Source organism: Neofelis nebulosa, chromosome 6, assembly GCF_028018385.1.
Source record: "Neofelis nebulosa isolate mNeoNeb1 chromosome 6, mNeoNeb1.pri, whole genome shotgun sequence".
NCBI lineage: Eukaryota > Metazoa > Chordata > Mammalia > Carnivora > Felidae > Neofelis > Neofelis nebulosa.
Genome location: NC_080787.1, coordinates 46,884,251 through 46,908,709, shown reverse-complemented (window position 1 = coordinate 46,908,709; position 24,459 = coordinate 46,884,251). Strand labels below are relative to the sequence as shown.

Sequence of the window (24,459 nt, the reverse complement as noted above, 5' to 3'; positions counted from 1 at the left end):
CTCCCCACAGCTCTGTGAGGTACACAATGTCATTGACCCCCACACTGAGGACAACACACTGAAGCTAAGGGAAGCGACTTCCTCAAAGTTATAGACCGGGAACAGGTGGCCAGGACCTGGCCCCAGACCTGTGACACAGATTGTGGCGGCCACAATCTCCTCCTCCTGCAGAAAATCAGGTTCATTCATCGTGCCGATTCTAACTGATTGGCCGTGCCCACCTGGAGGGCAATGATGAAAAGGGGGCTTGATCAAGTATCAAAGACAGCCCTGGGGACAGAGGTGGGGATGGGGTGTGGAATGGGGAGGCTGACACATGCCACCTGTCTGCCATGCTTGACAACGGATTCCCCGATTGTCTTTGCCACTGGTGCTCTAAGAAATGGGCCAATCGCTTTTTCTGTTTGTCGGATAAGACCCTCATAAGTGAAAACCGGCAAAAGTACACAGCAAATATAAACATCTCCACCTCCAAAGGGTATTCCTTCCTACCAGTACCACTTGAACTAGCAGAGCGAGAGGAAAAGAAAATTGAAACACTGGAAGACCAGAGGTGAGATTCAGAATCCTGAAAGTCCCGGTTTACCCCGCACACCCAGTTCCAGGCCCCAGCGGAACTCTCCTGTAAAAAGCATGCCCATTGCAGTGGGGAGAGGAGGCAAGGACAGCAGACAAGCATCACAGGGACCACATCCCACCATCCCCTGAATGCACAGACTGTTTTCAGCTTGGACTTCAATTCTCTGCTTCCTAAAGTACGAAAAGCTCTGCTCCTCTCGGTCTAGCACCAATGCGGTCAGACCCTGCTTCTGCGTCCAGCACTGAGCCAGAAAGACCCTGGGGGAAGGAAGAGTCGGCTCCAGGCAGCAGCTGCCCCCGAGGCAGTATTAGCCGAAACCTGAGAAGCCTGGATATTCCCTCCAAAGGCTTAGCACCCCCATGTGATCCAACGGCCCATGTGATTCAAACCACCCAATGTTCCAAGACCCAGAATTTGAACCAGATCACCAAAGTACTAACCACTCAGTCAGCTCTAAGGGGGACAGCTAGGACAGGCCTAACACAATCCATACTAACATCTAGGATCCAAGCCCTAGGCTTTAGGCTCCAGCTATATCCTGCCAGGACGCATCCTTATGTTTGCCCTCTCGCCCTCTACAGTCCGACGGACACACTGAACTCCCCAGCATAGGCCTTTGCTGGTCATGCCCAGGGACTGGTTCCTGTCCCCGGAGGAAAATACAAGGGGCTTCCTGGCTGGGACAGAAGGTTACCTTAAAATCAAGACCCACTTTTGTGTGTGTCTTAGACCTTCTGCCCACAAGGCTTATCTGGGTTCCTGAATCCTCAGCTTGTCCAACTTACTGGTTCCTCAGGACTTCCTTGCTCATTATTGCCTACCTGTTCTGTGGCTTCGTGTCCCACTCTTTTCTCAAGTACATGTACATTTCTAGATCTCTACAGACACACAACAAATGTCTGCTGGGATAGCAGTCTTGTCTCTGTTTACCTTTCCAGTCTTATCTCTTACTCCACTTCATCAAGTCTACGATCCAGTCAAACTGGACCCTTTTCCATTTCCCGTACGACCCCCCATCTCCCCACCTTCGTGCCCTGGTTTACATGATTCCCTCAGGCCCTCAGTATCCCCACCCCCCATCCTATCTCATAGGAATCTCGGAAGTCCTATCCCTGGAATTCTACGCAGCCTTTAAAACCTACCTTACAATCCCCCTCTGCTTCAAAGATTCTTCTCATGTTCTTGTTTTAGCCCAATAGGGACCTCTCCATCTGCACCTGGTTCTCCATCCGTGTCTCTCAAGGCGTGTACACGCTGAGGACCTAGCATCCCCCTTATCACGTGACTAGCCTACGAATTCCTTGAGAACAGGCTCTGTCCTTCGTATCTTTAAACACACTGTCGCTCCTCTCAGAGCAACACATGGTAAGTATTTGTGTGTGTGTGTGTGTGTGTGTGTGTGTGTGTGTGTGTGTGTGTGTAAAAAGAGATGGGAATACCCTTACTGCACTCTGTGTATGCCTTCTGGTTTCTGCCTATTCCAATTTGTGTCCCTTTTCCCCACTGGGCTCGTCTCATTAGCATCCACTATTTTTCATCCTATTAGAAATCATGATAGGCCAAAGGACGGTATTTCTTTAACAACAGGGGAACATTTCAATTGAAGTTTTTTTTTTTTATAAAGTGATGACAGCACACCTTCTCCCATTGGAGGTTCGGATCCAGTAACATCAGGAAACAAACTACTAAGTTTTATTTAACTGAAAAACTGACTCACTCTGAAAAGAATTTCTCTTGCTTTGTTTCTAGAGTTGAGCCTAAAACCGCGTACAAGAGACTTCACCCTATCCTGAGACAAAGCCCCTCATACAACTTCCGAATCCAAACGCGGTGTTACAGAAACTGGTTCCTCTGACGGTCTCAGAGTTTTTCCACTCAAGCCTCGCACACGGAATTAACTCAAAACTTCTGCAAGAGAAACGTCCCTTTTAGAGTTTGATTTGGCATCAGTTTCAAAGAGCTGTTTGTATATTTTAGAATATGTAGAATTTTCCTTTGATTGAAACCTCTCTTTTAACAATGGACAAGAGATGATTTCTCTTCTGAGTGATTTAAACAAAAACAAACACATCTTAGTTACATAGAGCCTTGTTCTCAAAGTGGTTTTTTTTGAGAGAAATCAAACCCTACAGATTGTTAAGCATTTGGCAAAAGCCTTCAAACAGCCAAAGCCAAATAATAGTGAACTTTTTCCTTGTTGTAGGAGATAAACAAATACTAGAGCAAATCGGGGAGGGGGGGCGGGGAAGATCTCCTTTCACTTTCTACTCCACTTGATAACACACACACACACACACACACACACACACACACACACACACCCCTTCAGAGGGGTTTCATCCTCCATGCATACTTCTGGTGCTATAGTCATAAAACTTGCCACAAATGGACATTTTCAACATCTGTTTGTGGCTGCTCCCAGACTCCCTGAATTTCTTTGGGATGTGAAGCCTTCTGTCTCCCAAGTGTAAACAGACATACCTAATTATGTATTAAGGTGTCTGAACTTGTTTTGATGACCACCCCCCTACACACACTAAAAAAAAAAAAAAAGAGAGTGAGCAAGCGGGCCTGGTCTGCTCTGTGTGCTGTGGGACAAACAGTAGCCCAGTGGTAGCTCCTTCTCAAACAATTCTCTGCCTGCCACGGACAAACCCCAGTCCGACTGTTCCCAGCCCGAGAATACAGTGTACCGAGTCTCTTCCAGATGTGGACCAAAACAGCCGATGACTGGTCAAGAGAGATGACACTGTCACCAAGCCAGGGCAAAATCTATTCAGTTTCTTCATAAGGATTTAATTTCAGGGTAAAAGAGGAAAGAGCAAAGGAGGAGGAGATAATTTAAGGGTAGCTCTTTTTCTTCTTCGGATCACAAGGGGCCATCCGTGTGCAGCAGTAACAGAAAAAATGTCAGCAGCCTATTAGAAATGTAGCAGGAGAAAACCATTCTAGAGCACTGGACTATCAGCCAGAGATTTGGGTTCTGGTCACAGCACTGTCCCAGGCGAGCAGGCAGCCATGAGGAGTCCCTTCCCCTCCCTGACCCACACGTTCCTGGTCAGTAAGAATGGCAGAATTTAACTAAATCATCTCCCTGGGTTTCTAGCTCCAAAATTCTGATTCTGCTACATGTGAGACAACCTGCAGAGTTCCAAACATACCTTCAAAAGTCCTATTAGAAACACTGTTCCTCTAAAGAAAGGTGCCCATTCATTAAAAAATAGTATCTCGGGTTTTTTTTTAATTTTCTTAATGTTTATTTCTTTTTGGGAGAGAGAGAGACAGAGTGTGAGTGGGGAAGGGGCAGAGAGAGAGGGAGACACAGAATCCGAAGCAGGCTCCGGGTTCTGACCGTCAGCACAGAGCCCGACACAGGGCTTGAACTCACGAGCTGTGAGATCATGACCTGAGCCAAAGTCAAACGCTCAACCAACTGAGCCACCCAGGTGCCCCCTCAGGGTTGTTTTAAATGAGGTATATCCACCGCGCAAAAAATACCCAGGTTTTCTCTCCAGATAACAAATGTCAATTAGAAAATAGGGAATACTTTTACACACACACACACACACAAATGTAACTGTCAATGACAGTTTGCAATGGAGGCCTAAAGAAAATGGGAACACTTCTTACAAAAGCTTTTTCATCGTCAAATTGAGCAGTAAAGAGGGTTAAAATTAGCTTTAGGCTCACATATTTGATGAGAAATACGAAGTGAGCTATTTCTCTTTAGCTCCTTGTTCTGGATTCCTCAAGTAAGTTGTTTTGATCTGAACTATCTGAAATTAAAACAAATTAACATTTTACATCAACCTTTCCAACTCTTGCAGGATAGGAGGTATGGTTATGCATAATTTAAGTAGCTTAGGTTTTCCTGTCCAACATATAAAAATACGTACTTTGAGGTTTTAAGATTTCATTAATATGTACATTTTTAATCTCTCGAATAAAATTGAGATTTATAAAATTAGGGGGTGGGCTGTTTTCACTGTTATTTCTGGCAGGAACTCCACTGTTTTACTTTATTTTGGGTACCCTGACCTGTATAAAGTATGAACGTCAGCAATTTAGTAAGGATTACTGGTGTTATGTCCCCCAAGTGTAGGCTGGAAAGACCAATGCAATGGAACTCCCTCCCAGGATAATACCCAGCAGGCTCTGTAGCAAAGTCTGGTTCTGATATGGGGAAACTGTTAGGACAAAGCATAGTGAGGAAAGCACATTTGGAACCAAAAGACTTGGGGCTGAGGGTTGACTCTCCTGGTCTTTGACGATGTGACCTAGGTCTAGTCTCTGAATGTCTCAGATCCCCAATTTCCTACTAGCAAAATAGAGACTACAGTAGTATCTACACTCCAATGAGCTGTTAACAGTGATTAAACGAGACAATGTCTATGAAAAGTGTCTTCCACATACTTAAAATACTATCTAGATATTATTATCATTATTAATGCTAAGATTTTACTATCCCCTTTGGACTCAGTTGCTATAATTCACCCCATTTTCCATTTTCCTCAGCACCTAATTTGTCTTGGAATACATGGTGTTATATATATATAGATACACACACACACACACACACACACACACACACACACACACACACATATACATATATCCAGAAGCTTTAATTTCTGACGTCAAAAAAGCCCCTGTTATAGATGACCCGAGTGTCCTGAGTCTTTTCAACTTCCTTACTCTCTGGAGTTCCCGAGAGCAGTAGAAGAATTCAAGCTTCCCCCTAAGGATGCCTCCTCCTTCCTGGTGGTGTCTTTAGTTTTTCTTCACACGCTCCATGACACCTGCCCAAGTTTCCACCTCTCTCAGCTGACCCAACCTTCAGGCTGGCATCCTATGAGACAGCAGCCTGCCCTGTTGCTGGAATCCACCTGTCACCTAGCTACACTGGGCCACAGACCTCCTCACCTCCAGTGTGATGCTGCGGGTGAATCCACAGTCCTAACTTTGAGTGTGTTTGTACAGATCTCTTTATTCATCCCGTTTCCCTCAATGCCAGCCTGCTTTTTATATGCGTTACAGCTTACCTGCCATGTCTGTGGGCAGCTGAAGACCTTTACCTCAAGGCATTGCATTTTACATAACCTAAGTGGTACAGCTGATGTGATTTTTATAAACTTCTAGGGGCGCCTGGGTGGCTCTGCTGGTTGAGCGTCCGACTTCGGCTCAGGTCATGATCTCGCAGTCCGTGAGTTCGAGCCCCGTGTCAGGCTCTGTGCTGACAGCTCAGAGCCTGGAGCCTGCTTCGGATTCTGTGTCTCCCTCTTCTCTCTGCCCCTCCCCTGCTCGCTCTCTCTCTCTCTCTCTCTCTCTCTCTCAAAAATAAATGTTAAAAAAACCATAAACTTCTAGAAAGATTGGTTTCCAACTTTTAACTAGAAGTTCTACTATTTATATGTTGAGAGGTGATTTTGTTATTAAATGATGGCAAGAAGACCCTTGGGGGTGGAGTTCACTTTGGGGAAACAGTTTTTCTCTTTTAGGCACCAGGCAACCTGGCAAAGAAGAGCAGGAAAGTCACTTTCGCAGCTTAGCCATCTTCGGGGCCCAGGGAGCCGTGGCTTCGCACGTCCAAAGCTGGCACTTTGAATACTGGCTTGGGAAGCATGTGCCCGGACTGAAACGTAACCGTGGCTCCAGTTTTCTAGCCCTAAGGTCCTAGTTTTGTCTAGTCACCAGTTCTGTGATCTGCAATATTATACTGCAGTGTGGTAGTGAAAAAGAACAGTACCCAAGGCTTAATTAAGCATGAGCATGATCAAGACCACCCCTCAACTGAAGGAGAAGAAAATGAATTACACACATTGGTACCACAGGGATTTAGAACTCCTGGCTCCTGGGGGAGAAAACACCCGTCTTTCTAGTAGAGTACGCTGTTCTTAAATTTTACTCCTTTCACAGTGACTTTTCCTCTCCCCCCAGTGGCTTGTTACCTGTTGTTTCTCAGTCTAGTTTTGCCTCCTCCTTACGCTGAAACTTTGGCTTCTATTCTCCCTTACTGTTCCATTCCAAATGACAAAGCCGGGTAGAAGGGTTAAAAACTAGGTGTGAGCGCCAAAGAAACAGCCAACCTATTACCCAGAATTCCAATCTGTAAAGTTCTCAGAGCCCTTGGACTTCCGATAACATCTCCCATCTTATGAGAGGCTGATCCTCTTTGAATTGTATCTTGTTTTGAGTCCTCTGCGCTTCTAAAACCCAAGATGGATCCCTCAAATACATTTTAAGTAGATTGGGTCACTGCTCCTCAGACCTGGATTTTACCGCTTTCCTTCTTTTCTTGAAAAATAGCGATGTGAGTTTTCAGCAGGCGGACCTCTGCGCCTCGGATTCCAAGAAGTAGCAGATGTCCACGGAGTCAGGCTTTTGTTGCTTTTCAAACAGGAAATGTACAGAATTGCTCTCATCTTCACAAGATCTTGAAGCTAACTTCTAGAGTCCCTAATTGAAGGTTGGGGGTGGGGTGTGGGGGTGAGGCTATCTCTTTTTAAGGCACAGGGCACCGTGAAATAATCCCGGAAGGGCGGGACAGCTGACTACAACACTTAGACTAATTGGCTCAGCTATTTAAAGCTTCCTCCTTCACCCTCAGTGTGTATTTAGCACATTCTACTGATTCAAGTTCTTTCCAATTTAAGATGCGCCCCCGTTTCTCAATCCTCTGGGAAGAAGCTGTTCTAGGTGGTTTTCCCATTCACAGGGAGGACAAGCACTCGCGCCTCCCCTGGCTTTACTTTGCTCGTGTGGCAAGATATTAGCTGGCCAGCCAGACGTGACTCACCCCCCGCTCCTGCTCAGGGGTCTCCTCGCTGCAGGACTGTTGCTGCACACTTCTAGATATAAGCACCTGCATAGCCAGCTTGGTCACACCAGTGTGGTGATTTTCATTTTATTCTTTTTTTTCTTTTTAATGTTTATTCATTTTTGAGAGATAGAGACAGAGCGTGAGTGGAGGAGGGGCAGAGAGAGAGAGAGGGAGACACAGAATCTGAAACAGGCTCCAGGCTCTGAGCTGTCAGCACAGAGCCCAACGTGGGGCTGGAACCCACAGACCGCGAGATCATGACCTGAGCCGAAGTCGGACACTCAACCGACTGAACCACCCAGGCGCCCCGCATTTCATTCCGTCTTAAAGGAGTAAAAGGAATGGGTGTGCATCAAAGCTATCAAAGACATTAAAAACGTACTACCTATACTTGAAGAGGGTGAGAATGCCGGTCGTTGCCCCAAATTAATCTAATCATTGTGCTTCACTGCACTGAAATCTGTGTTTGCACAGTGCCAAGGAAGGGGAGCTCCTGGAAATAATCAGATTAATGTGTCAATGAAAACAACCGAACCAAGCATTTCAGCTCTCTAAATGGATTTCTGGCCTGAATTTTCCAGGTTGGTGGTTTTGTATTCACCCAATAACTCAAGCGATTCCTGAATTACACTTCGCTCTGGGGTGTATGAACAATGTCTAAAGGTTAACTAAAATTTTATAAGATGTAGTATTATTCCTTTAAAGTAGACCAACAGCTGGGGACAAGCACGGCTAACACATTTTCATGATCCAGGCAAAATACCCGCTCCAGTCCAGAGTGTCTCTGTCCTCACCACTTTCAGGCAAGCGGAAGCCACCTTCCTCCCACCAGGGTGACTGCCACCGCCTCCCAAAAACACTGTTGCTTCCTCCCCCATACTCTTATACAGCTCTCCCCCCAACAGCCAGAGTGACATTTTGAAACTAGAAATCCATTTATATCACGATTCCGCTTAAGATCGGCCCATGGCAGGGGCACGCCTGGATGGCTCGGTCTTGATTTCGGCTCAGGTCATGATCTCACAGTTCACGAGTTCGAGCCCTATGTCGGGCTCCGCACTGACAGCACAGAGCCAGCTTGGGATTCTCCCTCTCTCTCTGCCCCTTCCCTGCTCTCTCTCTCTCCAAACAAATATATAAGCTTAAAAAAAAATTAAAAAAAAAAAAAAAAAAAGGATCAGCCTATGGCTTATGGCTGCTCGGACCAGCAAACCCAAACCTTTGCTCCTGACCAGCAGAGGCCCAGCATGACCCGGAGTAGCAATCTCTCTGATTTCATCTCATCTTCTACCCATTCCAGCCACCGGACATTCTTCTCCCCACCTCAGGGCCCTTGCTCTGGCCTTCTCTGTGGTCTGCAGTAAGCTTCCTCATAACATCACCCTATTTTACTTTCTTTACAGCACATATCCCTAGGTAATATTTTCTCATTTTCAATTGCCTACCCTTCCCCAATAATAGCTAACATTTATTACCAGGCATTATTCTAAGAGCTTTATGTACTGTATCCTTTTGTCCTCATAACAACCTTCTGAAGTTAGTGGTATTGTTATTATTATTATTATTATTATTATTATTATTAGCCCACTTCACGGATGAGGAAATTGTGGTACAGACAAGCTAAGTAATAGTCCCAAGATCACATAGCAAGTGAGTCAAAAAGCCCAGATTGAAACCCACAGAGTCTGGCTCCAAAGACTGTTTAATGACTATATCATATGTCAGCAGAGAAAGTTCCCTGAGCTTTTCTGTCTTACCCATCACTGTATCTCTGGTGACCGGAACAGTCTCAATAAACGAGTGGATTTAATGTTGACAATAATTTGTATTAATGAAGACTTTTATCATGTGGTCATAAAGTACTATGATAGCAATGTTTCACTAAAAGGAACTTCTAGTTATAATTCTAATAATATTTTTTCTAAATATATTATTTCTTTAATATAGAAAGTCTGGTCCTCACATCCCATTTAGCCTATTATTAATAGAATTCACCTGTTCTTTTGTTTTCATAACTGTTAGCGGGTAAGATTCTCAGTTCTCCAGTAAGATAAATTGTATTTCATTATAACCAACCCCAGGTTAGATAAGTCACATAAAACCATGCAAAGGTATATAAAATGTCAATAATTTTTTTTTAATTTTAATAAAGCCGTGGTTTCGAAATCTCTCTGCAGACTCAGACACACATGCAAGCGTAAGAGGCTTCACGTTAAATAGAAAGTCACCTGTGGTCAAGTGTCAAGGTCTTTGGCACTAATTCACCTGATCCTAGATTGTTTCTCAACAGAATCAACTGAAACACAGGACAAACTTTTCTTGACACCTACAGTAGTTATTCCTACTAATTTAGTCCATAAACCAAGTACTATGCTAGCTTTTATTTTTGTTATGGGTGGCAGTATGTAGATTTTTGATCTGCTGATTCCTAAATGTTTCTGAGAGAAAACCCACCCCTTTGGGACTTATTTTAGAATCACAGACATTCAGAGCTTTATGATGCACCCTGGAGAGTATCTAGCCCAACTCGCTCATTTCACACACAAGGAACCTAAGACCCATAGAAAACTTAAGTGAGCTGCTCAAAACTCAGGTTCCTCAATTTCCAGCAAAGCGCTGTTTCCAGCATGTTGCAAGTGATGCTATGAGTGTTTGATCACTGTGCTATATGCCTGGGCCTCGGAAGGAGTATTTTCTAATAAACCAAACCAATGCAACACAGTTTTATTGAGCAGCTGCTATTTTTTTTAAATGTTTTTATTTATTTTTGAGACAGAGAGAGACAGAGCATGAGCAGGGGAAGGGCACAGAGAAAGAGGGAGACACAGAATTCGAAGCAGGCTCCAGGCTCTGAGCTATCAGCAGAGAGCCTGACGCAGGGCTCGAACTCACGGACTGTGAGATCGTGACCTGAGCTGAAGTCGGACGCTTAACCGACTGAGCCACCCAGGCACCCCAAGCAGCTGCTATTTTATCAGTGTTGGGTTCAATCCAATTTTGGGGGTGTATGTCCCAATTTAAATGCTCTAATCATTTGCTGGATTAAACAGGTCATCTGAGGTTTTACTAACCCTTCCAAGGTTAATTAATCCAACTATGAACCCAACAGTATCGTTATGCACTTGAACATCAATGATCATTGAGCACCATTTAGGACAGAGATTGTTAAGAGTAGATCAAAAAATCCAACTGTACGTAATCTACAAGAAGCCCACTTTAGATATAAAGGCACAAAGAGATTACATAAAGCAGCAGGAACTCCCATTCATTGCTGCTTTGGAATGCAACATGGCACAGCCACTTTGGGAAACAGTTTGGCAGTTTCTTACAAAAGTAAATACGCTCTTACCACGTGATCCAGCAATTGCACTCCTTGGCATTCACCCAATGAAGCTGAAAAGTTATGTCCACATAAAATGTATACACAGATGTTTATAGGTTATAAGGTACTCACACTATCTATCCATGAATTGCTATAGTGTTAGTGAAGGTAGACTGGGAGTAGTGGTGAATGTATATTGCAAACTCGGATAACCATGAAAAGAGGGTAAAGAGAGAAGCATAACTGATATGCTAGGAAAGGAGAGATAACAGAATCATATAAAATGCTGAACTAAAACCACGAAAGGTAGAAAAAGAGTGGAAGAGGGCAGGGCACCTGGGTGGCTCAGTCGGTTAAGCATCCGACTCTGTTTCAGCTCAGGTCATGATCTCAACGGTTCATGAGTTTGAGCCCCGCATCAGGCTCTATGCTGTCTGTGTGGAGGCTTCCCGGGATTCTCTCTCTCCCTCTTTCTCTGCCGCTCCCCTGTGCTCTCTCTCTCTCTCAATCAAAGTAAATAAATAACTTTAAAAAAGAAAAAAAAAGAAAAAGAGTGAAAGACAAGACATAGGATAAAAAACAGGCAATAATAAAAAATAGTAACAAATACGTAGATAGTAATCCAACCACGTCAATCCAACACTTTGAATGTCAGTGGTCTAAATGCACCAATTAAAAGACAGAGATTGTCAGAGCAGACCAAAAAACAAGACACTAGTAATGCTTCAAAGGTACAGTACCTGTGACACCTACGAACTTCTAAGGTCAGAAAAATAACTTTCTGTTGTTTCTGTTATTTCTGTTGTTAACTGCCCAGAAGGCCAATCTCTTTCTTTTTCAGAATCTTTCAGGTCGACTCTCCACTGTACCCTTAAGCAAAACTGAGCATGTATTGTTTTCCTAAGGTATAGTTTGGAAGCTTCCAGGTTTGTTTTTTTTTTAATGATGAGTACCACAACACTATTATCAGACTTTTTCCTCTTTTCCGAGCCTATTTTAATTCCTTCTGTGGCTTTTGTTTGGAAAGGGTTCTTCTTAATTATGTATGGATTTAATGTGACCACATCAATGGGTTTATTATTGATTTATCATGAATCACTGCTCTCCTTGGCACAGGGTGGAGTGTTTGTAACTATTATTATATTTGTTATTATTATTCCATTAACTATGGCATAATTACTAATTACAACAGGGAGCTGGAACAGTGTCCATTTTGATCAGAGAGACAGCGGTGAACTCTGGATATAGAAACATCAGTCTTATTCCAGTCTACTGTGCTTGACTGCATTTCTAAGTTTATCACTCAAGGCCAAAGTCTCTCTGGAAAAGATGACACCTTCCTGCATAAGAAATCCTTTGAGATATTCAGGGACACTGGTACCTAAGCAGAATTTTATTTACGTGACTGTCATGGATTGGAGATTCATGAATTTCGTGAGAGTCACATAAAAAAAAAAAAAATTAGACGGTAGTACAGTCAAATGGGATCCGAGATTTACCTCGAACCAATTCTGACCCAATTTAATAATATATCCTTCCTATTCACTTTTTAAGAAAACAAAGAAAAAGGGAGACTGAAAAGGACTTTGAACTGTTCAAAATAAAATGCTGTCTAAAAAGGACTGTGAATAACTCAAAGTGCTGTCATTTGAAAATAAATAAATAAATAAAATAAATAAATAAATACATAAATAAATAAAGTGCTGTCATTTGTATTTTATCCTATAGGGTTTTTTTTTTTCTTTCCCCCATGGGTCACTAGGAATGATTCCTATAGGTTTTTTAATTATATGTCAACTTTTTACTTGTTTAGTTACCTCTTTCAATGATATCTTTCTAAGTTTCCCCTCGTAACTATTTCTACATATTAATAAATATAAAACCAAACTTAAAATAATCATGCAGCGTCTCTTTCCCCTTTCCACCAGCAGTGATCAATGCGGATTTCCTGAGAAATCAATGCTGACTGAAGTAACAAAATAATAGTAGGTCATGGGGGGGGGGGGGGCGGTTTCAGTGGGGCCTGTTTTTCCTGAGAGAAGTTAAAGCGGTAGTTTGGCTAATATTAACTAACATCCCAAATAGTAGACCTGTCAAGAATATTTACATGTATATTCATTCTCAATGTAGTGAACAGGTGAATACATACATATATGTATGTTACAGTGTAAGACTAACAGTGTTGCTTCACTTTAAAAGAGATAGTAGGGGTGCCTGGGGGGCTCAGTTGGTTAAGCATCTGACTCTTAGGTTTCGGCTCAGGTCACGATCTCACAGTTTGGGACACGATGCCCCACATCAGGCTCCACACCGATAGTGTGGAGCCTGACTGGGATTCTCTCTCCCTCTCTCTGCCCTTCCCCCATTCTCTCTCTCTCTCTCTCTCTCAATAAATTTAACAAGTAAATACAATAAGAGACAGTAAAAATTCTATAATATAAACACATGCTAGGACCGTGTTTGTGCATACGAAATATGAAATTAAGAAATGGCAATTGTCAGGGCCAAAACATAACAGACTCTTAAATATGGAGAGCAAACAGAGGGTTCCTGGAGGGGTGGTGGTGGGGGCGGGGGGAGGATGGGTTAAATGGGTAAGGGGCATTAAGGAATCTACTCCTGAAATCATGATTGCACTATATGCTAACTAACTTGGATGTAAATTAAAAAAATAAATTTAAAAAAAATGGCAATTGTCATTAATCTCCTACCAATCCCACTTCTAGACCTATTAGCAACTCCTAACAACAGTTACGGTGTAAGCAACCCGAAAGCAGGGAGCACTATTGGACAGACCCTTCTGCCATGAGCAAGTACTCCCCATACAGGCAGACCACAAGACTAGGACTCACAGACAGATAGCAAAGGATTAGCAGGCCAGGTCCTCGGCCTAGGGGAACTTCCAATCTAGCTAGGAAAAGACGAGATTTTTTTTTTCTTTTCTTTTTTTTTTTAAAGACAGCTTTTCTTTTTTTAAACGTTTATTTATTTTTGAGACAGAGAGAGACAGAGCATGAATGGGGGAAGGTCAGAGAGAGGGAGACACAGAATCTGAAACAGGCTCCAGGCTCTGAGCTGTCAGCACAGAGCCCGACGCAGGGCTCGAACTCACGGACCGCGAGATCGTGACCTGAGCCGAAGTCGGACGCTCAACCGACTGAGTCACCCAGGCGCCCCAAGACGAGATTTTTTATATATTCTTGCCATATCTTAAGAAATATTATGAAACCACACATGCCAACGAGTGGAATTTTCTTTCTCCAGCTGAAAATGTAATTGTTGAAGTGATTCAGACTGAAAGTAGAATCTAGCAGAATGGAATTATTTTTTTTTTTTTAATTTCCTAAGGAGAGGCCTTAAGTTGCTCATGCAGTAGGGCAAAAGAGATGGCCTGTCACTAAACTCCCGAGCATTTTTGCACATTCTGGCATCTACCGGAGCTGGCGTCACAATGTAACTGGGTCATTTGTGTATTACGTCATCTCCTAAGCACGGATGATGTCTTCGGTTTTGTTTCTGTGTGTTGCCTGCCTAAGCACACGATAATTATGTACCAAGTGTCTGCTGAGCAGACTTGAAATGACTGACATAAACTGAAGAAAGACATCCCAGGCTGGAGGGAACGCAAGAGGCTATCTGTTGTATATTGGGTGAGGTTATAAAAACCCCAAAAGTTCGTCACAGGCAGGAATGAAGAATCAACTTAAGACGTGAATAAGATAAGAATGAAGATAAAACCGAACAGGAGTAACTATATATGATCAGACTTGGATCTGAAAAACAAAACAAACAACGACAAAAAACAACAAACAACAAACCAAAACAACCGTGAAAGGAAAACAATGGGAGCAATGCAGTTTGACAAAAAAATGGCAAACATGAGAGAATAATGTAACGTGGTCACCAAAGCACTGAGGCCACCTCTGCTGAGGCTGACAGAGGCCACAATAAGGGAGTTTGGTTCTGGGCACCAGGCATAAAGAGGGACGCTGACAAACTGTGGCGTGCCCAGAGACCACTGACCAGGACAGTGAGGTGACATGAAACCCTATCACACAGCAAGGGCTTAAAGAGCGGGGAGGATGGGGGAGAACGAAGGTCGGTCTGGAGAAAGGTAAGACTTTGTGAGAAATGCTGTCACAAAACCGGATCTTTTGCTTTGAGCTTCAATTTACAGCTTAGCTAATAGAATTTCTATTATTTTCTCAGAAAAGACTTTGACACTTTATTGCATGATGGCTAGAATGAATGTCAGACTCCAAATTAGAAATCAAAAATTCTACTTGATCATTTGGTTTCAAGCTGGAACGAAAGTATGTTTTGGCATTATTACCAACTGTTAGCGGCAAGTTCTGGAAACAGATGCAGTCTTGCTATGTGTTCTAAATATGAAACACATTGCAGAAAGGCTTGGAGATAAAAATATATACTGCTTATGCACACTCATACTGTGCTATTTCCTGTCCTTATCAGCAATAAAAGTCCCTCTTGTTTCACCCTTTCTTTGTTGTTCCAGGTGAACAAAATCTTTTTTCTTTTTCCCTTTCTTCTATCCTTATTTCTTCTACATGCCTATCTTCCTGTAGTTTTCTATCTTCTTTCCCACTATTATTTGTCTCATTGAAGATTTACTGAGCACATACTATGTGCCCAAAACTGTGCTGGGTTATAAGAGTTCAAGAATATGTACAACACGGTCACGGTCCTTGACAGTGAGACGCTTACCTCCTATAGAAGGGGAAAGGCATGGACGCAGATTATCGTGCTAAAGGAAGGGGGGCACACATTAGAGGTGTGTCCAAAGCAGGGAGATGAGAAATGGACGGGTGTAGGGAGAGTAATAAACTTGGAGGAAAGTGATGGTTGGGGAAGGGATTCCTTCTAGGAAAGAGGTGGCTGACAAAGATGGGCGGGGCCTTGGTGGAGAAAAGGGCTAGTGTGGAGTGGGAAACAGTGCAGCTTACTTAAGGAACGCCAGGCATTCTTAGAGAAAAGGAGCATCCCTTACCTAGGAAGAGCTGAATATCTGGGGAGGCAGTGAAGTAGCCAGATAAATGGGTTGTTTTGTTTTTTTTTTTAGTTGGGTCTCTCCCGTTCTTGAATTGTTAAGAATCATCACCTAAATGTAAATGTTTGGTAAGCTGTCTATGGATAAAACTAAAGAAAAATCTTAATTAAAAAAAAAAAATGGACTAAAGGTATGGACAACCACAATCGTGTTTCCCCAGGAAGGAATGGATGAAATGCTTTCTAAAAAAAGAAATCTCACTGACGAAGTCAGTGACAAAACAAATTGGGATGGGGGTATTCCAGGTGCTGCGAGAGTGGCTTTGAGGTTTTAAAAAGTACAACAACGTCCTCACAATAGAACAGTATCCAGCGGTGAAAAGAAGTGACTTATCAGGTCATGACAAGATATGGAGGGGCCTTAAAGGCACATGGTTAAGTAAGCGAAAGAAGCCAGTCTGAAAGTCAGGCTACAGGTTGCATGATTCCAATTATACGACATTCTGGAAAAGGCAAAACTAGAGAGACAGGAAAAAGATGACTTCCAGGGGCCATGGGAGCAGGCAGGTAGGGATAGACAGGTAGAGCCCAGGGGATTTTTAGGGCAATGAAACTATTCTGAATGACCCTATAGTGCTGCATACATGGCATTGTGTATTTGAAAAAAAAAACCCACAGAAGTGCACAATGTTGAGAGTTAACATAACATAAACTATGCACTTCAGTTAAAAATAACATATCGATGTTGGTTTATCAGTTGTAACAAATGCACCACACAAATGCAAGATGTGACTAATAAGACAAAATGGCGGTTGGGGGGGTGGGGGTGGATATATCCCCACTCTACTTTATGCTAAATTTTTCAGTAAATCCAAAACTGCTCTAAAAAAATAAAGTATCCATTCTAAAACATGTATAGAGAGAGATAAAAATAAAAATAGTACGTTTCTACTGTTTGGAGGCTAAGGACACAACTTAGTTTCTCCACCGGCAGTTATCAGGTAAGGCAAGCTTTCTTTGCTAGAAGTCCTAAGAGCAACAAATCCCTGGGCAGACATCAACTCACTCCTTGCAGAAAATTCTGAGATGTGTGGACGGACAATTTGTTCACAGGGGCCAACAGAGGCACAATGAATTCACTGACGGACATATCTGAGAATAACACGAAGAATCTTCAGTGACAATGAAACTAAAAGTGTGGCTTCCTCAGTTAAACTGCCTCCACCCTCTTCTCGGATCCCATCGAACCACAGGAGCCACCGTGTCACTAAAAAATTAACTCCAGTACTTTTGGTGAAGTGAGGTGCAAGCTCCCAAGCCTTCTTCTACAAAAGAAAGGGATTGTAGCAAACCTTTCAATAGAATCTGTAGCCATGTCTTTGCCATCCCTGCGTACCCATGAGTCCCTTATGAGTCCCTTCGTCACTAAAGCTTTTCCTCGCGTGTGGGTGATGGTACATGTATCGAGAACAGACCCACGGGAAAACAGCTATCAAGAACCACGTATAACATCGGAGTCAAGCCACGCACGCAAGTTTCATTCTGAGCTCTGGTACCTCTGTCTACCTACAATGTAACAGTAAATATCATATAACCAAGTTCAGTCAGTTCTGTGGGCCGGGCCAACTCCCCCCACTCATCTAGTCAGAATGGAAACCGCTTCCTCGGTCCCCAGCACCAGTAACTCAGAACCCGTCGTCAACTGAGGTCCAGGTCTGCCCTGAACCTAGGCCCACGGTGATCAGATCAAGACATCATCGGCTCGTGTCGGAAGACAGCCCGTCTTGCGAGAAAGCAAGGTGAATTTCAACTTACAGACTGCAAAAATAACCCAACCAATCACGGTCGAATTAACAGAGAATACTGACCAACATTCCACCGGTAACACAGGGCTTGCCTTTGTTTAGGGTCTATTAAATTTAATAACTTCCCCCTCTGTGGCTTTAAACAGAGAACTTCTTCAAAATAAGAGTGGCTCTTATTAAACTTAATTACTTGCCCGTGGCTGCTGTGGCACATGTGTGTCTACCAAACAGGTGGCTCTTAATAAAGGAATGGTTCTGTAGTAAAAAGTAGATGTTCTAGTGTTTTATTATAGTCGCCTTAACTTTCTGCTTTATTAGTATTAATTGCTGGAGTTTTCCTTTTAACCTCTCTTAAGGCGTCACTCCCTCCTGTGAGTTAAGAGTGGTCCCGAGAAAATAAATGTCCACGTATCCTTGGCACATTACTGAAGCCTCTGGTTTCAACACCGGACTCAGGGGACTTGATAGAAACTTGGTTATAAGGGACATTTAAAAACGAACTGCATCAAACACTGCCGGGTTTGAAATTACATGAAACCACCCTCCCAACAGACCTTGAATGATAAAATGGGGTTTTTCCACTGGCCATGTCTAGATTTTGTGGTAGCAATAAAATAATTTTTAGTAGCTTTATTTATTAGACTAACGCCTATTCTGCTGACCTTTGGAAATATTATAGTTTAGCAACTGAGAGTCATAAAATCAGAGACATCCTTAATAGTCTTGTGCAGTTGATTAAGTGGAATTTTTTGATATTTAAATATTTTGAAAGGAGAAATTCAAGACCATTTGATGAAAAAAACACACAAAAAAATATGTAACCCTCAAAAAGATTACAGTTTCTAACTCTGTCTTATGTAAAAAAAAAAAAAAAATCCTATGAATGGAGATAAAAAATCCATACAATCTGCACTGGCCTCTCCCAGAGTAACTGAGGCAGAAAACACGTATGGCCCTTCCCTGCATCTCTAATTCATGTACCTTAACTCTCTTAAGAGATCTCCCAAAAGCATCAGAGAGGTCCATGGGCACAGCGACCAAGATCATAGAAAAATGCTTGTATTAACCTTTTCCACTTCGTGTATGCCAAAGAGTGGTACAGACTTGGGTTAATCAAAGCTACTTTACTCAGGTGGATGGGACAGGGGAGGAGTCGTCATTTCCTTCAGGACACTAACAACAGCTCGTACTCTGACCCACAAGTCCAAGAATCAGACTCAATAAACGGTCGTGTTTCTTTTCCTAGTAGGATAATTACCTAAAATACATTTTGGAAAGTGTGTAATTATTTATTTACATGGTATTTCGTGATAACCTGCAGAAAAGCAATGACAATCTTTGTGCCAAGCCTCACAAATGTTCTGAACATCACAAATGCCATGGGTGAGAAAATTCTTGCAATGATACAGACAGTGGTCTGGGTTATCATCAGGCTTACTTGTCCTTGTCTTGCCATACTTGACTCTTTGATAGAATCAGAGTGAATTTTCTGTATAGTGAATATTCTTTTAGGATCACACAAGATGAAATGAGATAATGTACGAAATCCCTCAGGGGTGAAGGATGCTACTTAAACACAGATTGTTGTGTGATAAGAAGTATGGGAGGGGAGGGGAATCAACCCCTAGAGGGTTTCTCTCACACTGTAATGTCTCCAGACTGGTTGCTGATAAGCAGCACTTGATTTTTATAATTCACTTGAATATGAACTAATAAGCTCATTACAATAAGGTAAGCCCTATTAGTCAATTACAGGACAATAACTTATTGTTTGGTCAAAAACCTATGACTGCTGCTATTGTTTTTGTTATAATATTGAAGGCTACTCCAGGTTAAGGAAGTATCTCCTGAATCTTTGTATTGTGCCTATGAACTTCGAGACATCTGGCTTTGCATCTGCACTTGCAGGTTGTAAGGACTGTGGGTAACACACCTTCACCATCGTATTTTTATTTATATTTGGCTTCCGTGAGGGTGACTGCAGGGGAAATGCGATATAGCATTACTGTCATCACTGGAATTCATTAAGTTCTAGTATAAATGTAGCTACACTTGAAAAATTACTCAGAAGTAAGGATACCAAGTGAAGTTGTAAAATTGGATGCTCTAACAATCTTTAAGTATATTAAATGAGGATCTTTCTTTGGAATGGTCTTGTAGGATGAAATGGAATTTCTTTAGGAACAGGTCTTTCTGAAAGATCTTTCTAGTCACTTTTATTCCTACGATTCCTTGGAAAAGAACATGATCATTCCATTCTCCGATATTAGAATAGTTATTTTCTCTTAGTGCGTGATTGGCCTTTTGTGAATGGCTCACACCTGCTTTTAGCTCTACAGATACTCATTCTAAATCTATACAGTAATAGTTATAGCAAACATTGAGTACTTCTGTGTGCTAGGCATTATGTTCAGTGCTCTATGAATTACATCTCAGCATTAACTCACTTAAATACTTAAATATTTCAAGAGTTTTTGTTTTAAACATGGTCTGTGGTGGATCCATTTTGCAAAGCAAATAATCCTCAAAGCGTTTAGATTTTTACCTACTTGACTCATTTAAGCTAGCGCTTGCCTGCAAATTCTATACAGATAAGCAATTTTTACAAAGCCATTTTAGCTTCATAATGATCAGCTACAATCTATCGAGCAACTAACATGTGTGAGGCATGCTGCTCGCACTTTACATAAAGCACCTCATTTAATCCTCACGGTAGCCCTAGGACATTAATATTATATCCTTATTTTACAAGTAATAAAGCTACATTTCAGAGAAGTAAGAAACTTGCCTAATATGTGCATGAGCTGGGATTCAAACCTGGGTCTAAACCTCCAATCCTACTGTATAAGTAAGGACTTTGTTCTCACCCCAGATCATCTGAGACTATTTCTTTAACCCCTTCAGATAGGGAGATGAGAACAGTTCTCTACATAAAAATCTGAACTGTTCCGGAAAGCATCTCAAAGAGGAAACACACACGACTGCTTGGAGATGGAAATGAAGGTTAATATTTTAGCTGTCTATGCTACGAAGATAGCATCCTGGACCTTAGGGACCGCTTTAGATATTGGGGGGGGGGGGAATAATAAAGACAGAAACTATGCAACTTGGCACCTTGGACCCTTATGAGACGGGCTCCATTCCAGACAGGTCCCTAGGACCTAGGACTGGTCCCCAGGGAAGTGAAAAGGGCATTCGTTCCAGCTGACTTGGTCCCCAAGCCCACCAAGCTGCACTCTGGGATGCTGGCACAGCCCAACACTCAAGAGCAAGGTCAGGTAAATCAAATCAGGGCTCCTCCAGTTCCCTGACAGTCCATATCTAGTTCTTTCTTCCTGTTTCCCAATATGCTGACAGGAGGGATTTTCTGCTCTCCTCCCTTGAATGTTTACACAGAACCTCCCACCCTGGCACCATGTCACTTTGCCAGTAACAACTCACAGAAATGTCTGGGGCAGGAGGAAAAATCTGGACTAAACTCAGTTTTAAACTAGTTTAGAGCAGAGGCTCATTCCTACCCTTGGCCTCAGACCAGTATATGACTGGATAAGTAACCAGTTTCTGCTCCTACTGCCTCGTCTGTGAAATGGAAAGAGTCATGTTGTTATTAGTTTATGGAAGTGTTTTAAATAATTATCAGTAAGTTGACTCAAAGTAATCTAGCTATTCTAGATTACACATGTAAATGATAGACGATCATGACTGCCCACGTATGCAGCATTGTCTCAGTGTTACTTTCAATGGTTTTCCTACTGAATTTTATGTGAATACACCTGGGTAAGAAGGTGCTGTAGATAAAACGTCTCTAAAGCAATAATCACTCCCTGAGGTTTTTTTCCTCTAGGTACTGCCAGGGGACAAATAACAAAGTCTGCTTCAGCCACAGAGGGTTGGACAGATGGAAACCCCAGAGGACCCTAAACAGAAGCAAGTTTGCACAAATCTGTCCTGGCAAAGTGTCATTTTGGCCCCATGTAAAACAAAACAGGTCCAGTATAAAATACAGAAGGAATGACCAGAACTACTGCGACAGCATCCAACACTGCCTTTGATCCCACATCGGCCCTCATTCTCCCCACTGTGCCTTACTCATCCTTTCCCGTGTCTTTAATTGACGTTTGCCTAAAGGAGGGAGTCATTCCTGTCAAGGGAAATGATAACTAAAATTCTACACTCTGCACAATTCCCCAATAAATACCATGTGATTCATAAAAATAATAATAGCAGTCAGAATGAAAAGTGGGAACATGGTTTTCCAAAGGGTTTTGTGGTTCTCCCTCCACCCCTCTTCTTTCCCTACTCACCCCTGCGGGAGTCCATCTGCTGTAGAAAATGTGAAGGGCACTAGGACCAGAGAGCCCTTTCCTGCCATTCGCTTGAGAAACAAAGCCTTCCCTCCTCCCAAGTGGAAAGAAAGAAAGGAGTCTGAACTAATCAAAACCTGCAAGCCTGCTGGTGGAGCTTCAGCTTGTCAGTGATGCAACTCAGCGGAGTGAGTAGCGGCTTCGAGCTTTGCAGAAAATGAAGAGAGGGAGAGAAACAGAGACAGAAACACAAAGAGAAAGAAAGAAAGGCATTAACCTGGCCAGGAGTTAAACAGGTGCATGGAGCCCGAACGCTGAGAAGAGCGTCTGACACATAGAGGGGCCAACTGCATGTGCCTCAGTGGGGTTGCTTCTTTATTTACGGGGGCAGTGCTCTGGCCTGGTATCAGGGCTGTACCGAGAGATCTTTTCCCTATTCACAGGACTCAGAGGGTTGGCCAAGAGCCTTTAGCTTTTCTCTACTTGCCCACGTGAAGTCTGTGTACACTTTCTGGCTCTCCACGAGGAATTCTCTCCACGACAGAGAGAGGAGGCCAGCTCGTTTGCCACACGCACATCCACCAGGAGCCACAGATTTTGGTGGTGCCTCTGGAATAATGGGTGTGTGAGCACTGGGGACGCCATGTTGAGGGCGACCACAGTGTGCTAGATGGTTCGTGGAGAGGCTACCTCAGTCTGGAATTGGCTGCTCAGAGGCCAACTCGGCCTTTTAAAAGATTCTTCCAGGCCTCACCTCACTTCAAATGACTAGCTTCTGAGAAGGATCTTAAGTTTGCTGGTGCTCTCTCTCAGAACGAGCTCGCCTGGACTTCTGGGGTTTAAGAGGCTCTAGAAATGGAAGGCTGTGCCATCAGTCTATAATCTGGTTTACAGGCAGATGTTAAGAAAAGAAAGGAACACAAGCAGAGGAAGGCCTGGCATAAGACCCTCAGGAGAAGGCCCCAGTTGAGACAGTGCCCACCAAAGGGGATACGAATCGGCAGGACTAAAACTGGGTGGCATTAAATAGCATCTTAAGAAAATTATGCCATCTCTGGTGGATTTTTAGTCTCTCAATTTAAAATGTTCAAGTACGTGATAGCCCTATAATTCAGAAGACCCGGTCTGCCGCTGTCATACCCTTGCCCCCACGCCTCCGAGAGAGAGTTCCTGTGAGCCTTGGCCCATTCTACGACCCCAGCCCCACCCCTGCACAGGAGGGGGTTTTCACTTAAAGTGTGGTCTTTACCTGAAATGCGCCTGGGCACGTCGGTGATGGCAGGAAGCCCCGTGCCCCGTGTGGAAGACAGCGGGGTGGTGGAGTGTATGGATGGGGACGTCATCTGGCTCAGGTAGGAGGGGTAAGACTGGTCATAGGACCACGGCGGGGAAGACTGGGCCTGCCTGGGGTCTAGGAAAAAGAAGAAAAATCTTTAGTGTACCAGCCAACTGTGGACTTAGAACATGCAACCCCAAACTGAGAAAGGAGAAAGTAAGAGAAAAGCAAGCATCTGTAAGGAGTATTCATTTCCTATGATCCTACCCTTTCAGGCCCTGTATGGCACCAAACTTTCGAGACCTCCAAGCTCCAGCACAACAACACGGATCATGCATAAAGACTATTTCTCCCTCATATAAGTATTTCTATTTGGAAAGTCTAACACCCGTTTATTTATTTACTTTTGAAATTTACTTATTTATTTTGAGAGAGAGAGAGAGAGTGCGTGCGTGAGCCAGGGGAGGGGCACAGAGAGAGGGAGAGAGAGAATCCCAAGCAGGCTTCAAGCTGTCAGCGTGGAGCCCAACTCGGGGCTCCACCTCCACAGGGCTTGAACTCACAAACCCGTGAGATCATGACCTGAGCCAAAATCAAGAGTCAGACGCTTAACTGACTAAGCCACCCAGTCGCCCCTCTAACAGCCATTTAAAAAACAATCTGCTCCAGTTATCTTTACAAAGTTGAATTCTCCTTGATTTATTTTCTGTATTTATTCATGTCACTTCAATGAACACATATTACTCCTAATTTTCTTTTAAGTTAGAAATTCTTCGGAACAATCAACCTAGTTAAAGAACAGGTAGACTGTACTTTTCCCTGCTGCATATCCAGCTACTATCTTTCAGACATGCAATTTGGTTTATAAATGCATGATTCCATGACTTCACTTTCTTTCCAGGCAGGTCAAGGGATAGCACTTTCTAGCAGGGGGGTTAGAGGTAAGGGGTAGAGATGAGAAAGGAGGGAGCAGCATGTAAAAAGAACACAAAGAAGGGGAGCCAGTTAGTTATATGATTCTCATGCTAAAGCTACCCTAGAAAATAACCTTTAAGAAAGAGACAAATTTAATTTCTAAGTCACCTGCCATTAAGAACTGAAACACTTCATCACCATCCAGTTTTGATGTTAAGCATATGAGTTTCTGACCATAAAAAAAAAAAAAAAAAAAAATGACCCAAAACAGAAGAGCAGGGAGATGTCTTTAATCCTATTGGAATCTGTTTAAAAGGTGTCACATGTTTAGAATACAGCCTCGTGTTACGTATAGTCACTGTAATAATAAAAATGGGTGGCCACTTGTTAGGGTTAACTGCTAAGCATTATCAGTATGTTTTTATGTATT

General features: G+C 42.9%; 1 protein-coding gene and 1 long non-coding RNA gene across 2 annotated transcripts in view; one reads left to right on the top strand and one right to left on the bottom strand.

The window, feature by feature from the left end:
* The window catches only part of RUNX2 (RUNX family transcription factor 2), a 224,791-nt gene that overhangs the window by 13,472 nt on the left and 186,860 nt on the right, over positions 1-24,459 (bottom strand). Inside the window, 1 exon segment of the mRNA XM_058736121.1 lies at positions 23,088-23,249. Within this exon segment, the coding sequence (XP_058592104.1) occupies positions 23,088-23,249 (162 nt within the window).
* LOC131515355 (uncharacterized) lies at positions 1,734-2,665 on the top strand. The gene is made up of 2 exons (XR_009263589.1): positions 1,734-1,945; positions 2,330-2,665. It is a non-coding gene; the product is annotated as an uncharacterized LOC131515355 (long non-coding RNA).